Source organism: Hypomesus nipponensis, chromosome 22 (genome assembly GCF_054491055.1).
Source record: "Hypomesus nipponensis isolate SF chromosome 22, ASM5449105v1, whole genome shotgun sequence".
Lineage (NCBI taxonomy): Eukaryota > Metazoa > Chordata > Actinopteri > Osmeriformes > Osmeridae > Hypomesus > Hypomesus nipponensis.
This window is the reverse complement of record NC_140382.1, coordinates 10,781,486-10,800,061: the sequence shown is the minus strand read 5'-3', so window position 1 is coordinate 10,800,061 and position 18,576 is coordinate 10,781,486. Positions and strand designations below refer to the sequence as shown.

At 42.8% G+C, this 18,576-nt stretch overlaps 3 protein-coding genes and 1 long non-coding RNA gene across 4 annotated transcripts in view; 1 reads left to right on the top strand and 3 right to left on the bottom strand.

Annotated features, from left to right (window-relative positions):
• Positions 1-994: 994 nt before the first annotated feature.
• Positions 995-3,525, bottom strand: ccdc110 (coiled-coil domain containing 110). Its single transcript, XM_084687284.1, has 3 exons — positions 3,415-3,525; positions 1,371-2,826; positions 995-1,224 (listed from the first exon to the last, which is right to left on the bottom strand). The coding sequence occupies exons 1-3, from the start codon at positions 3,478-3,480 to the stop codon at positions 1,130-1,132; spliced, it is 1,617 nt and encodes a 538-aa protein (XP_084543410.1). The 5' UTR covers positions 3,481-3,525; the 3' UTR covers positions 995-1,129.
• Positions 3,526-4,596: 1,071 nt separating this feature from the next.
• On the bottom strand, positions 4,597-11,869 carry LOC146236445 (PDZ and LIM domain protein 3-like). Its single transcript, XM_084687286.1, has 7 exons — positions 11,686-11,869; positions 8,192-8,343; positions 7,448-7,532; positions 7,095-7,282; positions 5,792-5,918; positions 5,461-5,573; positions 4,597-5,073 (listed from the first exon to the last, which is right to left on the bottom strand). The coding sequence occupies exons 1-7, from the start codon at positions 11,776-11,778 to the stop codon at positions 4,884-4,886; spliced, it is 948 nt and encodes a 315-aa protein (XP_084543412.1). The 5' UTR covers positions 11,779-11,869; the 3' UTR covers positions 4,597-4,883.
• LOC146236446 (uncharacterized) lies at positions 5,554-6,719 on the top strand. Its single transcript, XR_014740961.1, has 3 exons — positions 5,554-5,676; positions 5,808-5,987; positions 6,279-6,719. It is a non-coding gene; the product is annotated as an uncharacterized LOC146236446 (long non-coding RNA).
• A 2,428-nt stretch (positions 11,870-14,297) lies between the features above and the next one.
• Positions 14,298-18,576, bottom strand: part of sorbs2a (sorbin and SH3 domain containing 2a) — a 52,543-nt gene continuing 48,264 nt past the window's right edge. The window contains exons 24-26 of the mRNA XM_084686879.1: positions 17,627-17,664; positions 17,279-17,385; positions 14,298-16,292 (exon numbers count right to left, since the gene is read on the bottom strand). Of these exons, the coding sequence (XP_084543005.1) occupies positions 16,231-16,292; positions 17,279-17,385; positions 17,627-17,664 (207 nt within the window). The 3' untranslated portion in view covers positions 14,298-16,230. The remainder of the gene's footprint in view (positions 16,293-17,278; positions 17,386-17,626; positions 17,665-18,576) is intronic.

Here is an 18,576-nt window from a genome sequence, read left to right as displayed (position 1 = left end):
GCATGCATGCATTAATCCATCATATCAGGTAGAGTGAGGATGAATGGTTGCAGGCTTTAGTATCAACAGCAACAGTTGAAAAATAGAACTGATCATACCGCATGCTACTACAGTACTGTAGGAAATCAATAGCCGGCAATTAATTAAGAAGAAGGCTTTGAGAGGCACAAAGAAAACATTGATCCGGTCTCGTCTGTTCCTCCGCTGAAGGTATCAGGTACTAAAGAGGCTGAAGTTGGACTGCTATTGGCCATCTCTTATATTGCTGCACTGACATATATATTTTGAGGCTTAAAGCCGGAGGAACGTGCACTAGTCATCCATCAACATGATCAAATTAACAGGGGTATTCAGAAATAACTTTTCAACCATCTGGGCACTGTGAACACATAATGGGATTATTACTAATAGTATGCCATTTGGGAACCTGCCAGAGATCAAGATTCAAACCTTACTAACTTGTTGTGTGCCATAGATGACACATGCAGTAAAGGCACTATTAAATTCAAATTCAAATTTCAGAATAAATAAATATAATGTATTACGAAAAACTATAGTAAATCCTTGTTTTGATGTATAGTACATCACAGCCTGTTGGATTAAACTGAATGAAGATGACAAAAATCATCCCAGTGTGAAGGTGACTTGAGAACAATGCTACAGCTCCCCCTACTGTTGTGAAGTGGTCTAACAAGATACAAAAGGAGAATGGGTTGGGATAATCCAGGGAAACTTGATACCATTGTGTTTTGTCTAGGTGTTTCAATACTTTGGTTTTTAACTGTAGTAACCACTTGGTCTCATTAGTCACACCTTGTGGTATTCACTCATGGAATTTGTACCATTTAAAAGTTGTATGTGTTTCATAATTATCTGATTACATAGCACTATGAGACTATGGCCTATCCTAACAAATTCAGCACACCAACACATATCCACATAAGAAATATAATGAAATGATCCAAACATAAACCACTAGTTAGGCTATGTTAGCCTGAGAGGCTTGGCAATGGACAAAGCTCTACAGTTTATTCCCTTCTGTACTTCAGAGTGTAGTACCACAGTTGTGGTAGTTCCATGTATGGAGAAGGATCAGCTGTGAACATCCTGTCTGGGACTCAGCTCAACCTCATTCATTATGATGGATGGTGTTTTTGTACCTCTGCGCTCCCCTCTGTTCATCCTCCTCCAAGCGCTTCCTTATCTGGTCAATAGTCTCCCCGCCTAGACAGTTGCAGAGGACAATGTAACCCTGTCAATCAAGTAAGTTTGCTGGTGATGTTAGTCATGTCAACATAATGTAATCTATAATGGCATTAACTTTACATAGTAGGCTTTCAACTGTATTGGTTCACATGTTTTCACCATACCAATACTGCTGTCCAGCATTTCTCTGGTGATAGGGCTACTCTGCAGAGGTAGCTTTGGACTCTCATGTCTGGGTTCATCATGACTGGTCCAATCTGCCATCTTGTGGGATCCAGCCAGGATCCTGGAGGATGCAGGGCTTCTCTCCCTCAGCTGTACAGAGACATTGCCACTGAGCTCTATGTACTCCTGGTGCAGCTTGCGCACCTCCCCCTGCAGAAGATCCCTCTCCATCTGCACCGTATGGAGGCAGTTCTCCAGAAGACCTTGTTCTTCTGTCAACCTCCTCGTGCTGCTCTCAATCTCTTTCATGTACTTTGTGTTGGCCGCCAGCTTCACTCTGAGGGTCCTGTTGTCCTCTTTTATCTGAGCCACGGTGCTATGGGGCTCTCGTTCTTTCCCCACATTGTCAAGCATGCATGCGGATTGGTGTTTTCCAGCAGGAGGGCTCCTGGCAGTGCCCTCTATAGCGCTCCTTTCAGCCTGTAGTCTGTGGATCTCAGCCTTGCTGAACTCGAGCTCGTCTTTGAGACAGCAAACCTCTCTGGACAGGGATGCCACCTTTTCCTCCAAATGGCCCTTCTCGTGGCTAAGGTGGGCACAACACTCATTGGCCATCTCTAACTGGACACTTACCATGCCTTCACTTCCCTCTTTGGGCTCCAGAGACAGACTGGGATCCTTGGGTCTGACCCCTGCCTGCACAGTGTTCAGGGTGTCCTTCAACCAGTGGTTTTCTTTAGCAAGACTCTTGCTCTGTTTATTCAGGATTTTGTTAAGGGTTTTAAAGTCCTCATACTTTTGAAGAAGCCTTTTGAGCTCATCGGCACACGCTTTGGAATAGTCCTCTGTCTTTTTCAGCTTCTTCTCCAAGTCCTGTTTTTCTTTTGCCAAGATGAGGTGCCTCTCCTCATGGGACTCCCTCTCCCCCTTCCATGTGTCTGTCTCACTATGCTTAGACAGTTTATCTTGCTTCATGCCATCTTGGTGGGTTGCGTCCAAGTTGAAACTCACTTTGAGTTCAGAGGTGGGACTGTTATCCAATTCATTTGACTTGTTAGTGCTTCTTGGATTTACGGCAAAGGGTGTGTGGTTGGACAAAGAGCTCATGCGTTCGGACTTACATACTATGATCTTTCTGTTAAGACTCAGGTTTTCTTCCTCCAGTGAAACAAGTGCATTTTTCAATCTGGCAACAGTCTGCTCAAGGTCAACTATCTTTTCCGACTTGCAGTCTAACCTTACAGCTCGGTCCCCTGAGCCACTGCTTTGTGGAGTGTGAAGGTTACACAGCAAAGGTACATTTTCAGAGGAAGATCTCTGTGCTTTTTCTTCATAAGCGACTGCTCCCATTCTGACATGATCAACGTGGTTTGAGTTTTCTGCCAAGATCCCAGGTTTGCTGCTGGGACTGCTAAAGACCAGGCCTGTTTTCTTCATATCATGTGACTGGATATTCTGTTGAGTACATTGAAACAGTGAGTGGGCCTACACAAAGTCACTATAAAGCCAACTATATCGTCAGTTACTATGGAAATACGTATTATATAAATACTTTTATATAATATTGAATTTAGTTTAATTAGTTTCGACCAATCATTAGTTTAGTCTCTAACTAATGATTTCTCAACTTTGGAACAATCATTCTCAAACGATACAGACAGTACAACTACAGGCTAGTAGGCTACAGTAGGCTATGATTTAATAAACTGGTAGCCTACATTATATCTATTTGGGAGAGCGGACAATCACGGTCACTGTACATGAACAATGGTTCCAAACATGAACAAATGGCGAGAAATGTATTTTGCTTTAACACTACGCTAACAAGAAGCAAAGCTCAAGTGCACAACATAGTGTGATGGCAACTTGAGGCTAGCTAGAGACTTTAAGCAAATTACGGTCAAAACTAGAATATAATTTAAAGAAATCTTGTACATATAGCGCTGAATGATTTTAGGGATACAAAGCGACGTTTTAGGCTAATTTACCGCTAGTATACCCCTATATTTTGTCCACGAATCGACGTGATGTTTCCTCTCTCACCGTTGCCATGGAAATTTTCAAATTCCATAAATGTTTGTGCAAGTCTGTGGCTGAAAACCTGGGCATTGTCTTGCGTTGATCTCCTTGCCCTTGGGTCCACCTCTTACTCACCTTAAATGATGCGGAAGTGAGAAACTCAATTGGGATCTGAGAAATGTAGGTAAACTACCAAAGCCATATAGATCTAAAGTCTGTACAATAAAACATGCATGGATTTAACCCAAGATTAAATTCTATACATATTAATTAAATTATAATTTAATATATATTGCATATATGTTGCATTACATCTTCTTGATCAGGGGGGTATTCCAGAAAGCAGGTTATGCGACATACCCAGGTAAGTTAACTCCCCAGCTGACACCCAGCAAGTGGGTTGCTGCAACATTGTGAATCAGCTGGTGGGTTAATTTACCCGGTTATGTTGCATAACCTGCTTTCTGGAATACCCACCTGGATTTACTGGTTGACATCGATTTGTCTGCCTTCTCTAGAGGCTAATTGCCTGCTAACTGCCAATCAATAGAACATGTGTGGTCAAAGATTATTTAATTATTGAACATCACCACCTAGTGTCACAATAATAGCTTGCAGCCAGCAGTTTTTCTGTCAGCTTTTACTTAGACATTGATATTTTGATGTCTGGAAGAGGTTTTGTCCTTATGTAACAAAAATGTATCTCACAACCATAAGTCTACAATTAAGTTAAAGAGTATTGTCCACAGGAATGTGCTTATACTAACCCAGTCTCCCAAATATAACTTGCCCTTTCTTTACCCTACTATTGTATAGTATGCAGAGCCACATAAGTGGTATTTTAAATAATGTTATGATCAGTGACCTATGCTCTTTTGTAAAGCTCTCTCTTGGAAGTCGCTTTGGATAAAAGCGTATGCTAAATGCATAAATGTAAATGTAATGCCTACCCCATTTGCCCCACAAGGAACATACCATAGAGGGGCACCCCTTGCTGTTTGGCATCAATGTCACATGCAAGGTGAGATGTGCGTTGAACCACAGACGTCTTGCACTAGGAACCTAATCCTTTACCACTGGACAACTAGAGGCCTGTCCTTTGAAATTTGGGATGTTCATTGTACTCAACCCACACTCCATCATCCCTTGCCCCTCCAAACTCAGGGATGATGGTCTGATAAAAAAGACAAGGTAACTACACTAATCTAATAAAGTATTACATCTGTGGTTACCACAGTATGGGCCAACACCCTTTTATTTGAAGAAAGAGAGCAGAGACAAGTGTATTTCAAGTGCACTTCAAGATTATGTGAAAAACACAGCATTCAAAGATAACAAAATGCAAGTACAAGTAAAAACAGGTTTTCCCTGGCATCCTAGTTAGACAGAGGGAGGGTATGCAGACACAGGTAGGGTGTTGGTGTGAGTCAAAGAGAGAGTGGGAGGGTGTATGTGAGGGCACTGCAGGTGTGAGGGTACAGGATGTTGAGGTTCTATGCCGAAGGGTAAGTGGTGATGAGGTCGTGGCCCTCCGGGGGTCTCGTACGAGCTCGGGCATGAGTCTCACAGTAAAGCTCCCCCTCCACGAAGAAGTAGCCCTTCTGTTTAAGGTTGGCGTCACAGTCAGTGCACACAAAGCAGCCGGGGTGGCGGTATTTGTCCCTGGCCTTCACTACTGTCCCCCTGTGGACCAGTAAGAGATGAAGAAGAGAACATAGCAGAGCATGAGCATGGCTGTCAGATTTCCTGAGTTGGGTTGCCACATTACAGCACAAATACAAGCAAGTAGTCAGGATGTCAGTGCAAATAAGAATTGAGATGGATGACAGATATTTTCCAGATACTGTACCTGAAAGCATATCTGTCAGTATGTGATGATAAAGGATAAGGGATAAATGTAAGAAGCAACCTATGAATTTAATAAATCACTTGATTTATAAATGGCACGATAAGAATATGCTTGATTTGATTACAAATTACACAATGCATTTTAGTAAGTATTGTATGTTATTATGATTCATACAAGTTATTTTCTTTGATTTCCCCGTGGCTAAATGAGGTTGTACTTACACAATGCCGTTCCCACACTTGTCACAGAGAGGCAGCTTCTGAAGGTTGCCAATGGGTGGAGCTGGCTTAGTCGTGGGGGCTCTGACTGTCCTTGTCACAATGGGGCGGGTTCCTGCCAACACATAAAGGCTCAATGAAGTTCTCAGACATTACAGCAAAAAAAGGTCTAAACTCAATAAGTGCCTTTCCCAAAAAAGGCTGTCATCTATCAGAACTGTGAGTGTTGTGACTGTAATTGCTAGAAAATGGTTGGTGGGCTGGACAGCATTAAAATATATATCGAAAAATCATCTGAATGACACTTATTAAGAGGGGAAAAGTATAACTTTCCATCACTGTCGACAAAGTCCTGCAGAGCCTTGAAGGAGCCTGATTGTCGTGGTTCCTGGGGTTCCTCCTGGTCCTTCTGCAGCATGCGGTACACATCAGACTCCTCGATGGAGGTCAAGGTCCTGCTCCTACAGGGAGAACACATCTACAGGTCAGCAAGGCTGGTCCTATAGTCACACGCAACCACAAATCCTCAGGTGAGTAGCCATACAGAGCTGGTCATAAAGTCACACACACACACACACACACGCACACACACACAGAGGTAAACAGACAAACACTCTCACACACAAATACACAATGTTAACTCACTTCGACAGCTGTGACTGCCGAAAATCCCTGCCTGTCTACAGCAGCAATGTTCACAACAATTTCCCCTCATATCTAATTTATCATGTTGAGCCCTGAGGTACCAAAGACCACCCAGTTCACCTCCCAAACCCAGGAGAGACTGGCTTAACATTGTACTGAGAAATGATGCATGCCAGACAGGATGCTCCTGACCACCATGCCCTGGGGCTTGTGGTAATCGTGGCCCCATCAGATCAGAGCAGCCAGCCTGAGATGACACTGATACAACACCGGAGCAGACATCCATAAAAGGAAATCCAGGGAGGACAGGGGGAGAAAACAGAGAGAATGGACAGATGAGGAAAGAGAGAAGATCAGAAGACAGTGCCGGTTCTTGTGTATTCATATGTATGCATTCTTATTTATAAATTAAATGCAGATACTGTATGTGTCCAGGACATATTTTCCTCCATCACATTTATGATATCTTAACTACCAAGCAAGTATTTTTGTTTTAAAAGATTGCCTACAGACAGAGACTACTCAGTAATGTGCGATTATTAAACACTGCAAGATTTTTGCTGAAACTTGTTCAGCTGGATAACATCGATGCAGAGCACAAACTTGTACCAGTAGGATGACATATATCAGAGATGAATGAACTTTCAGAAGCAGCTCCGAGTGAACCTCATGGGAAATATCATTCCTGCAGGCTGGGGTGACACACATCCCCATGTATCTGGTAGTCTAATGAGATCCACTAGATTTACTGGGAACCAGACATATTGGAATACTTCAAACAAGGGGTGTGACAGAGGGTGCTGATGGAGTGGCAACTAGAGGGCCTCGAGTCAACAAATGAACAGACAGTAAAACAGGCATATCTTTTTGGTGGTTAAAAGTCCTCCTATAAATATGACCGGTGGATGTGTAAGTGACTGTGTGACTATATGTGAGTATGCCTAACTGTTTGTGTGTGTGTGTGTGTAATAACACAACAAAAAGTCACTGACCCCTCAGGCTTGTCGAGGACAAGACCCTTCATCTGTCCCTGCATCGCATCTTGGATGTTGCCTGAGGAGTACAGTCCTATGGGCGTGTTGTAGGCCGTACTGACCACCTGGCGTTTGTCGTCAATGTTGGCTGCCGCCACGAAAGGTTGAGCCTTGCGGTTGTGGCCAGTACCGATGGGTTTGAACTCCTGCATGGTAAGAGAAGGTAAGGAAGAAGGATGATTGGTCAGTAAGTTGTACTATGGTTGGTTGTTTTATGTTCCTTGTGATTACCATGACCATTTAGACTGGTGGGTTCTTAGATAACTCGGGTCCCCCTCAGTCACTCTCTCTTAATCTTAACACACACACACCTGTTGCTCTGCTTCCAGATTGACTTTGAAAGGGTTCACTTTGCCATCTTCTGCGACTTGAGGTGACCATAGTTTGATTTCTGGCCTGGGAACAGACAAACAGAAAGATCACAGGGAAGCGGTCAGTTTTCCCACAACCGCAAGTGGATTCATGATAACCCCTTGCAGATTATTTTTACGTGACAACTGGGCCGCTGAGCTGGGGCTCGTTGTAATTCAACATCCTAAACCAGCTCTCAAGGACAGTATGATTGTGAGTGTGTGTGTGTTTATGGATATATGTTGTACTGGTATGCACCAGGGTAAAAAAATATGTGTGTGTGTGTGTGTGTATTAGATCCTTCTCTTCAGATGATTTTAGCAGGGTATGAATCAAAGTTAAGCAATGTAAGAGCTCATTGTAAATCTGCTCTGGAAGATTTTTGGGTAGATTAACTGTACCTGGGAACCAATTCTGTACATGTGCTGCAGTGAATCATAGATTCACAGATAAGGAAGTCACACTAATAATACTTTCACCATCTAGTGGTCACTGTGCAAAGTGCACGTCTGAGTGTATGGTAGATGACAGACAGATATGATCAAAAGTGAATGTATGTACATAATGTCCGCCTGCACAGAATGCCACAGTAAACACAAGAGCATTCATACACGTAAATGTCTGTCCCCTGTGTGTGTGTGTGTGTGTGTACGTCTCAGACTTGTGTCCTGTGTGCCCAGACGCCATGAGATACCACTGCTGACCTCTCCACGCTGAGGTTGAGCTGGTAAGTAGCCTCCTTGATTTTGTTCTGGGCATCACAATGCATCATGTCCACAGCCGCCTCCCCCTCAATGGCCAGGATCAGGTCTCCCGGACACAGGTTGGCCATGGACGCCTTGCCGCCCGGAGTAATCTGAGGGAGCGTGGGATAGAGAGAGAGGGAGTTACATGGGAGGGGATGGAGAAAGATTGATGCGAGGTAGGAGAAGGGGAAAAACAAGGTTAGATGGGGACAGAGAGAAAGAGACAAGCGAGAGATACAGTGTGAAGTCTGAGAGAGGAGAGAGGAACCAGAGAAAGAACTGAGAAAGAGAGAAGTGAGACAGAAAAAAGGAAGAGAGAGAGACAGAGAGAGAGAGACAGAGAGAGGAAGACCAGGTGTCTAATGCAGCAAATAACCTATTAATAGGTCTAACAGAGCTGTATTTGTCACAGTTACACAAACAGCTGAGGACAGCCTTCTGACTAAAATACATAGGCATGTTGTCTCTCTTTCCCTCTGCATCCATCCTCCTTCTCTTTCTCTGGTTCTTCCTACCATCTTTGTGGCTTTTCTTTTTTTTGGCATCCAGGCAAACACGACTGGCAACATCTTGTTAATAGAGGTCTATTTAAGGGCATAACTTAAATTGTATATAGTACCACTCATATCTTCAATGGTGAATGTCAATCAATATAGAACAGAAAACCTGTAAATACATGACAAGAATGTAAAAAAAAAAAGATTGTAGATCGTCCTGTGGCTGAAAAGTTTGTCCAGGACTAAGGCGCAGAACCATTCTCTGTGAGTGTGAGTGTGTCTGACTCCATTGCCTTCCCTGGTATGCCTGCATGTAAACTGTTTCTCTTACTTTGTCTAGGCTGAATAAACAAAGATGACTTCCCACCGAAGGATACTTTCCAGACAGAATGGGGATGGTGGAAACTGGATACTGGATAAGGAACAATTGCGTGATAAGTGTGTTGTCCTGATAGACGTCTGTGCAGAATACAGTAGATGATAGACACTTGTCCATGTCTGTTTCCAAAATACATCAACAATGTATTCACATTATTATCATCACATTGTCAGATAACCTACATTGTGTTGTTCAGGGAAGCCCTGTTCTTAGAGAACTACCTTCTTATAGGTGTTCACTCCAACCTCAGTTATAACTGAACCATCTTATTGTTGCAGATTCCGATTCAGATTGCAGATTACTAAATAGCCCACCAGATCAGAAGTATACGGTCAGCCCTTCTTGACACCATCCAGGGTGCTTCCCAACCTCACTAAATGACTTTCAAAAGGAAATAATAGTGGGAAACCACCTCCACTTTGGATTGCCTTGCTTTCTTATCTCACCAACCTTCAAAGAACCAAACAATCTCCCTCACCTTTCTTGGTGTGCCTTGAAAACAAACAAACAAACAAACAAACAAACAAACAGAGCTATAAGACTCTCTCCATGAAGACACCCTGCCCACAAAAAGATGTAGAATATATTTTTCCCATATATATAATATATGAATATAATTTGTAAGGAAATTGGAAATTTATAATTGACTGCACAAAATCAGATTATTTTGTATTTCAATCGTCAAGACTCAGACTGCTTTCATTAATTAAGACCAGCCCATTTTATTTTTTTCACTGAAACCAAACCATCTCCCATATCTCGGTCATAATCTGCCTTTTGTACATTTCATCAAATGATCTCCATTATAAATGATCACATTCATAGTAATTGTCACACTACACTACAGTACATTATCAACCTGCTACTAATAGTAATAAGGTGGGTTAGTCAGTTTAGGGTGGGAGTGTGAATCTGCTGACAGTAGCTTCACTGGGAAGAGGGTAATACTGCCTCGCTGGATTGCGATAGCGGTACGTAACAGCAGAGTTGAACTTTAAGAGAGACTGAGGCTGACACAGGGGACATTACATTGAGGTTTGGGTTAGGTCATCTGATTATAAATAACACAGCAGAGAGGGATAGAGAAAGCTGGTGGGATGAATCAGATCATAAATGGAGGCTGTGATTTACATTTACAGGCATGGATTCCTTCTGTGACTGCATTTAGGCCCTGGCCTAGAGAACCTGATGATTACTTACGGAACATACTTGTCTGATTGTCATCACAGAGATAATTTCCAATTTCATACACAGTACAAGGCAACAAATAACAAAGTAGCCATTAACAGGTCCACTTTTCTTTATCTAACCTCCCCCAAATGTGTCCTCCCTTCCCATCTCCACCCCTCCTCCCTCTTCCATCTCTCCCTCTCATCTCTCTGTCTCATCCTGCCCTCAGTGCCCAGTAAAGTGCACAGTGTCTGCCAACACAACAGGTGTGAGGTGGTCCCACAAGGCCTGTGTTTCACACAGCTACGCGTCCAGCCTCAAATCCTGGTGTCAGACCCCCAATATAGACACACACACACACACACACACACACGTACACCAATCAGGGATTACTGTAACCACATTTCTGGTGGGAAGTGGACACACACAGCTAAATGTGAACAGAAATGCCCAAATGAAGGTATTAAGCAAACACACACACACACACACACACACACACACACACACACACAGAGACACACACACACAGAGACACACACACACACACAGAGACACACGCGCTGCTAAACAATGATTACTTTAAACTATACACACTCGTCAGCTCCAAACCCTTCGTTATCAGTGTGTGCCAATTTCTATTTCTGTATGAGTGACCAACTGATTATTAGGTGTTTGTCCTCTGTGATACAATTCAATTTTCAAACCCTTTTCCCAGTAGCCTCTGTTGATCCAGCTGCTTGGGATTGTCTGTGTGTGTGTGTGTGTGTGTGTGTGTGCGCGTGTCGCTGAGCATGATGCAAACTGCTATTCCTAACCAAGTTGTGGACATTTGCTGAAACACAGGTGTCAGGGCTGAAGTATGCAAGCAAACAAACATGAACGATCTGCTGGGGATAAGAGACTCTGCAGGCCTGACCCAGGGTCCAAAACCCAGACCCAGGATCTAAACCCAGACCCAGGATCTAAACCCAGACCCAGGATCTAAACCCAGACCAAGGATCTAAACCCAGACCAAGGACTTTCAACTCAGAACAAGGATTTTAAACCCACGGCCAGGACCATAAACACAGACATACGGGTCTTAAACCTAAACTTGACATGGCATATAGATGGTGACAGCTGTGCCCTGCTGTTTCTCATCCCAGATCAGACAGTCAACTGAGGCTAACATGGAAGTGAGCCAAGCATGGAGGACTGGAGGGAGAGAGGGAGGAAAGCAGAGAAACTGATATAGACAGAGACAAAGAGAGAGGAAGAAAACAAGATAGAAGAAAGATAGAGGCAGGGTGAAAAAGTGGGATGGAGAGAGATGACAAAGAAGTTGACCACAGACATTTATTTAAATGTGCTAAACTGCACTAATAAAAAAGCTCCACACAATCCACACAAACTAACTCCCAACTCACCCTGGATACGGTCAGGGGCTGGTTGAAGTCCTTGCCTCCCGTCAGTCGGAACCCCCAGGGGGCTGGCCCTTCCAGTATTACATTGAGTGGCATGTCTCTCTTCTCTGCTTCCTCCTGTGTGTGTGTGTGTGTGTGGTGTGTGTGTGTGTTTGATCAACACGGGGTCCACAGTAACGAACAAGGGGGCAGGACAGCCATGCTCCCTTTTAACCAGCGAGGGGGGAGATAGGGGGAAGGGGAGGAGAGAGTCCACCCCCAGAGTGAGGTAATTGGACAGATTCAAGGGCCAGTGCACTTTCTCTCTTTCTCATTCTCTCTCTTAAACTTTCTGCAACTCACTGTTTCTTTCCACCTCCCTCGATGAAACTGTGACATCTCTCTCTCTCTCTTACTCCAACTTGTGAGCAGTGACCTGCAGTAGCTCTGTCCTATTCTGGTCCTATCTCTCTTCATGAAAACCTCCTCTGGGATCTCCACAAGTAATGTGGAGGGAGGGCAGACTCCCAGAGAGTTCATCCCATGCGTCTCTTCTCATCCCTGGGCAGCTGCGAGTCGAGGGTGGCCTCCTCTGGTAGTGGACCGGTCTTGTTGCTTCTGTCCTTATTTGGTCTGGAGGAGCAGCTTGGTGCTGAGGCCCTGGAGGTCCCCCAGGCACATTCCACCCCCTATTGATCTGGCCAGGGCCCAGGGCTCAGTGCTAGGCTCTTTCTTCCTCTCTCTCCCTATTCCTCTATCTCTCTCCCTGTGTTTCTATATCTCTTTCCTTTACTCGCTCTTTCTCTTTCCTCATTACCTCTCCCTCTCTTCCCCAGTCTCTTACTACATCAGTCTCTCTCCCCTCATTTGGTTTTCAGTCTCACTGCCCTTTCCCCTTGAACTCCTTTTCATCTTCCTTCTTGTTCCTTCGTTCCTTTGGTGTTGGTGTGAACTGGACCTGCATGTGTCACATTCTGCTGGGGTATTGGATCTTTCACACTCTTTCTCTGTCAGAAATAATGTAACAAACATGAGGTGTTTGTTACATTACAGTAATAAGGCAATTTTTCTTCCCTTCTTCTTTCGCTCCCCCCCCATCCCCCCCAATGTGTTCATTCCAAATAGGAAAATTGACTTTCTGTCGGCATCGCTCACTGGCCTAACTGGGACAACCAAATTCCCATATTATCAAAACATCAAAATGCAAACACACAATGAGCAAGACCTTTATCATAATTTCGAAAGCTTTCTTTTTTTCTTTTGCAGGACCTCTCCATATGTGCCAACTCAAATACAGGGATAACAATTTTTGTACAAATTCCCATAATAGAACTGTGTAAGTTATGCGTTTTTCCCGTGTGTGTCAGTCTTCTGGAATGACAGAGCTCACCACTTTCAGAAACACGTGTGTTAGCAGAGCTCATGGCTTGTTTATATGGTTGCCATGGTGGCAGGTTATGAACAGGCAACTCATACACTAACTGGTAAGCAAAGGATGGAGTCCTTTTTAACACACACACACACACACACAAACCCTTTGACAACAAACAAATCTAACGCCCTCCTGAAAGAATTTGACTCCAAATACTTAGTAGTTCACAGACTCTGCCATGTTGGATATACATTGTTTTACCTTGGGTACACATTGTTTAATTACATAATATCAGATCAGCAGAATGTGTATGTGGTTAAACCTGGAGTAAATTATTGACCCACTTGTGTTAAACCTGGTGAAGCATAACTGTCCTCGTTTATGAATGCAAGGGGAGTGAAAAACATTCGATCAGGCAGATTTTATTAGGAATACAGTTCCATAAACCCCTCCCAAAACAAAAGTGAATAGAGAAAGATTGTAGAAAGACCCTTGTGTACCAGCACCAGTGTGTTTAGTCCACTTGAGCTTGAGACACAGACACACTCAGTGTGGGAGCTATTCTATAGTCAATACAAACACTATGAAGAGCCTAATTCTCCTCAGGAGTATACAGCTCTGGAAAAAAAGTTGAAAGGATAATTTAGAGTGAGGAACAGAAGGATAACATTTGCAGTGGCCTCAAAATGGTCCTTCTCAACTTTAAAAAAAAGGAAATAAAAAGGTGCAGTGGTATCTTATTTTTTTTCCAGAGCTGTAGTCCAACATTGTCACTCCACACCTCCAATGTGGTAGCAAAGACTGACTATAAACAGTTTGTTAAAATGGTACAATTCATTTTTCCCTAACACTTTGTTGGTAAGTTTTCCAAACACTTTTCAATGTCCCCTGAAAAAACATTTCCTAATAACATTAACTATATTCATGACATTTTGCATAAATGCAGTTTTTTTGTTTTTACTGTGTCAGCTGTGTTGAGGGGATGTTTAATGATGTTATGGTGTATGAGTGAGATGAAAAGCCAGCAGTTACCAAACCTTCTCCTGGACAGTTCATGAGAGAGCAGACCCAACACTCAAACAGCCCAGTCTCATGATAATGGTGTTGATGAGTACGATGTACAGTACAGAATTAAGACAAGAGAGTGAGAACTGGCCGGTTGATTGACCTCTCTCTTTCCATAAAAAGGTTTGATCACAGATGGTGAAGAACGAGGTAGGAAAAAACTGAGAAACTGCAGAAAGAAAGGCAACCCAAACAGATGGTGGGTGAGAAATAAAGAAGACTTTATAAAGTAGTGAACGTCTGCCATTTTACAGCTCTCATACAAAAGGCATACAAAAACACTGTTACACACAGCGTGTTTTCAAACCCAGGGACAGTGGTGGATAGAATGAGTGGTGCAGAAAAACAAAGAACTAAACTGAGAAAAAAAAAAGAAGAAAAAAAAAGACATATTAAGGTGCTTTAACGATTGTTCTGCTGTCACTGCCGCCTATGTGAATGCATACTCATTTAAACGCAAAAAAGGCCAAAGAAAGTCATAAATCATATTCGCTGAACACAAAAAAGCCAAGTTGACAATATGCCTATTACTACAATACATTAATATACTGTCATTCTATCATTCATTCAGGCAGGCAAAGGGCACTGTCACAATCTAGTGAAAAAATCTGTCAGTGTAGCTGTCATATTCAAATAAATGATTAATTTATCCCAAATCATTCTTAAATTAATACAGAAACAATGACATTTGGACACAGGCAACTGAATGAATGTTCATTAGCTACAGTAACCTCATGTCATGTGTAATATTCAACAACAAACCTCTCAAATAAAACCTCACAGGAATACATTAATACAATTTCCCAAAGGAAAGGGTCTTTTTTTGCTGTTGGTTGCAAAGTACACTTCACCTTAGGGCACTTCGACAAGAATATAATACACTGAGTACGCAGAGATAGTGTGTATACCTTGCATTACTCTGTGGCTGCTGGACACTTCAAAAAGATGTCTAAAACTATACTTAATACATTTCCTCCAATCATAAATATATTTTACATATAAAACTGGGCAACCATTTTGCATACGTTGTTCCAACATTATCAAACCCCCCCAAAATCAACATGAACTAAGTCTGCAGTGAAGGTCTGCTCAGAAAATGCTTGTGGGAAAAATGCTCAAACACAGATAATTACCAAGTCTATCAACTCCAGGTTAAAAACTATTTGAACACTGCTCTGCCTAATATTTCAAATGCAGTTGCTCACACAGAGCAACACAATTAGGCTTCTACTAATCATGTTAGAAAGATTACGTTAAGATATTATCTATACGCTCAACTACAAACATCCCTCGAACAATTTCCTTATGAATTGACCGTGATATCTATATCCATCCCCACCAGTCTTCTTTATTAGGGAATGGCTGCAAGTTTGTGACAGTGGTGTGAATCTCTCTCTTCTCTTACCTACTATCAAAGGTGATTCTCACACATGTAGGGAGATTTTTGATAGTTTTGACTCGCTAGCTTCCTTATCTAAATCTACCTACAGTAACAGTGTCAGATAAATGAAAATAAGGACAATGAGCTGCTGTAGAGACACTTTGTCCAATACTTCCCTATTCAAGAGTAAATACACTTATTTTAGAAATGTTTGTGTGACGTGTAGGACTATGATACTGGCAAGATGGCATCACGGCAGCCTTTGAGTGCCATCTTCACCCTCCAGTGCAGAACGGAACTTACAGTGACAGTCAGAACAAACGTATAGTTATTGCCTGTGAAAGGAAACCATACAATCCCTTTTCAATCAATGAATTGATGAAGAGGATGTAACAACTTAGAAGGATTCATTAATACTTCATAACTGCACTGTCCAATTGTTTTGCAGACACTGCTCGGCCATCTTCATTTTACACCCCCCCATAAAACCTAAGGTTAAAGGTCACTGGTTGGAATACAAAAGCTGCAGTGATAAAAATAAGTAACTGCATGAGGAATACATTTACGTCCTGTAAAGATGGCTAGTTAGAGCTAAGAATCCTTCCATGTGAAACCAGCAGGCTGTATGTGTGTGTGTGTGTGTGTGTGTGGGAGGGGTGGGGGGTGGGGCATTGTTTGTCCCTACTACAGTAATATCTGACAGATTTATGTGGGTCTCGTGGAGGGGAGGACAGGGGCAAAAACCTCTTCATTATAGCTGCTTCACATAATTTCCTGGGAAGGTGCCAAACAGCTTGCTCCGTCGAGAGGTCCCTTGTTCCAGAGAAAGAGAGAGAAGCAGAAGGGTTGGGAGGAAAAGAGATAGAGGGAATGAGAAAAATAATATGTACCTGTCATTGAAACAGCAATTAGAAATACCAGTCACAATCTTGTATGAAATTGTATGTCAGTTTATGTAAAGATATACAAATGTTATAGCTGATTAGCCTAGTTAGAAATTCAACTTATTACTGTCATACAATGTGGACTAGGCCATGAACCCTAGTGTACGCATACTTTGAAATGAATGCAAACTGCAAAATGGCTGACAAGCCTCATCAGCTCACATAGCTACCACATTAACCAGTCAAAGTTAAGGTTTCGCCAGCTGTTACCAGTGTCTATTATCACCATTCCAGCAGCAACGTAACCATCCCGCCAGCTAAACCAGGATATTAAGATACATCCAACTATTTGGCAACAGATTTCACAAACGCAGAAAGAAAATCTCCTGAAGAAGCTGGCAGGAACAACAAGGAACTGGACGTCAAAGTTAAAATGCTTTATGAGTGCAATCAGCCTTTAGCTGATGATGGTGCAGCCTGTGTACAATAAACAGATTAAGTGGACATTTCCAAGTTTGAGGGAGGAGGGAATTATTTTAGGACGCTGGTGAACAACAGAACGAGAAGCTTCAGCTCTACCTAGTGGTAGAGGTGTCTGAGTACTGGTGTTGGTGTTTTCAGAGACAATTTCAGCATTTTAATATCAAATACATACAGTAGGGTCCAAAAGTCTGAGACTGGGAGTATTATATTAGAAAAAAATGCGAAATGGAGGTATCTAGACTATTAGCCTCAGACTTTTGGACCCGATATAGCGTTCAAATATATGTGTCACTAGTCATCTTTAAAATAGGGAGTTCCCATGACTGGATAGGTGATAACAGCAGTTGCTTTGAAGAACGGACCAAGCGAGTGACGATCAATCTATTTTTGCTCTGAGAAAAGAGAGGGGAGGGTACGAGACACTCCTCTTACCAACAAACCAGCCGTCGTCACACTTCTCCATCACGTCGACCACGTCTCCTTCCCTCAGCTCCAGCTCGTCCTCGTTGCGGGGCATGTAGTTGTACAGGGCCTGGAACCTGCCAAGACACCACCGTTAAGGAAGTTGAGATGATGTTATTGTTGCACAACTGTGAGGTAAAAACACTGTTCTTTGGCTCTAACCACTGAGAAACTGGTTCATTTCCGATCCTTGATTATCTACTGCACAACATGCACCCACAACATGGCTCACAAAGCTAGTGGTTTATGAATGAGCATGTCATTGTATTGAAGACAAGGATGACGATGAGGTGTGTTGACGAGGTGCTTGTTACTTACGGGTCTCCTCCACTGTGATAGGCATCCTGCACAAAATGCTGAGAGAGAAAAAGAAGGAGAGAGAGAAAGGGAGAGAGAGAGATAGATATATATATATATAGAGAGAGAGAGAGGAGAGTGAGAGAGAGAGAGAGAGAGAGAGAGAGAGAGAGAGAGAGAGAGAGAGAGAGAGAGAGAGAGAGACAGACAGACAGACAGACAGACAGACAGACAGACAGACAGAGAGAGAGAGAGAGAGAGAGAGAGAGAGAGAGAGAGAGAGAGAGAGAGAGAGAGAGAGAGAGAGAGAGCGAGAGAGAGAGAGAGAGAGAGAGAGAGACAGAGACAGAGACAGAGAGACAGAGACAGAGACAGAGACAGAGAGAAAAGTTCAGTACATGTATGAAACATTGACTTGGGGGCATAATTCATCAAAAAAGATGGGGTTGTTAGGGAAAAATCCAGACATTTATCTATTATTTATTTATCCTCTCTTGTTTGGTTTCATGACAGCAACCTTTACCAAGACGACAGGCCCACAAACAACACACAAGAAATTATAGGCAATCGATCAGTAAACAAAAGACCAAACCCATTCCTTTGCAAAAAGGGATCTCCAATTAGGAGGACAAAAACCATCATAAAGAAAGTTAACCAATGATCAGTCAACAACTCATGCAGCACACACCAGCATAACCAAATTGGGAGGGAGGGATGTATTAGAATACTCAGTTCCCATGGGCTCTGTGTTACACATCCTTCACTGCTGCTAGTGTCAAACAAAATGGGGTAAGAAAGCCACACCCCCCTACCCTTCGACCTCTAACAGGTGACAAACAGGACCTCCTGGTTGTGACGGGGCTACGGGGGGGCTTACCCTCAACCACAAGGTCGTGCTTAAAAGCCGGCTGAAAGAAGCACAATCCTTAGTCAGCCATCTTACCTTGGAGAACCTTAAAGAACCTTAGAGA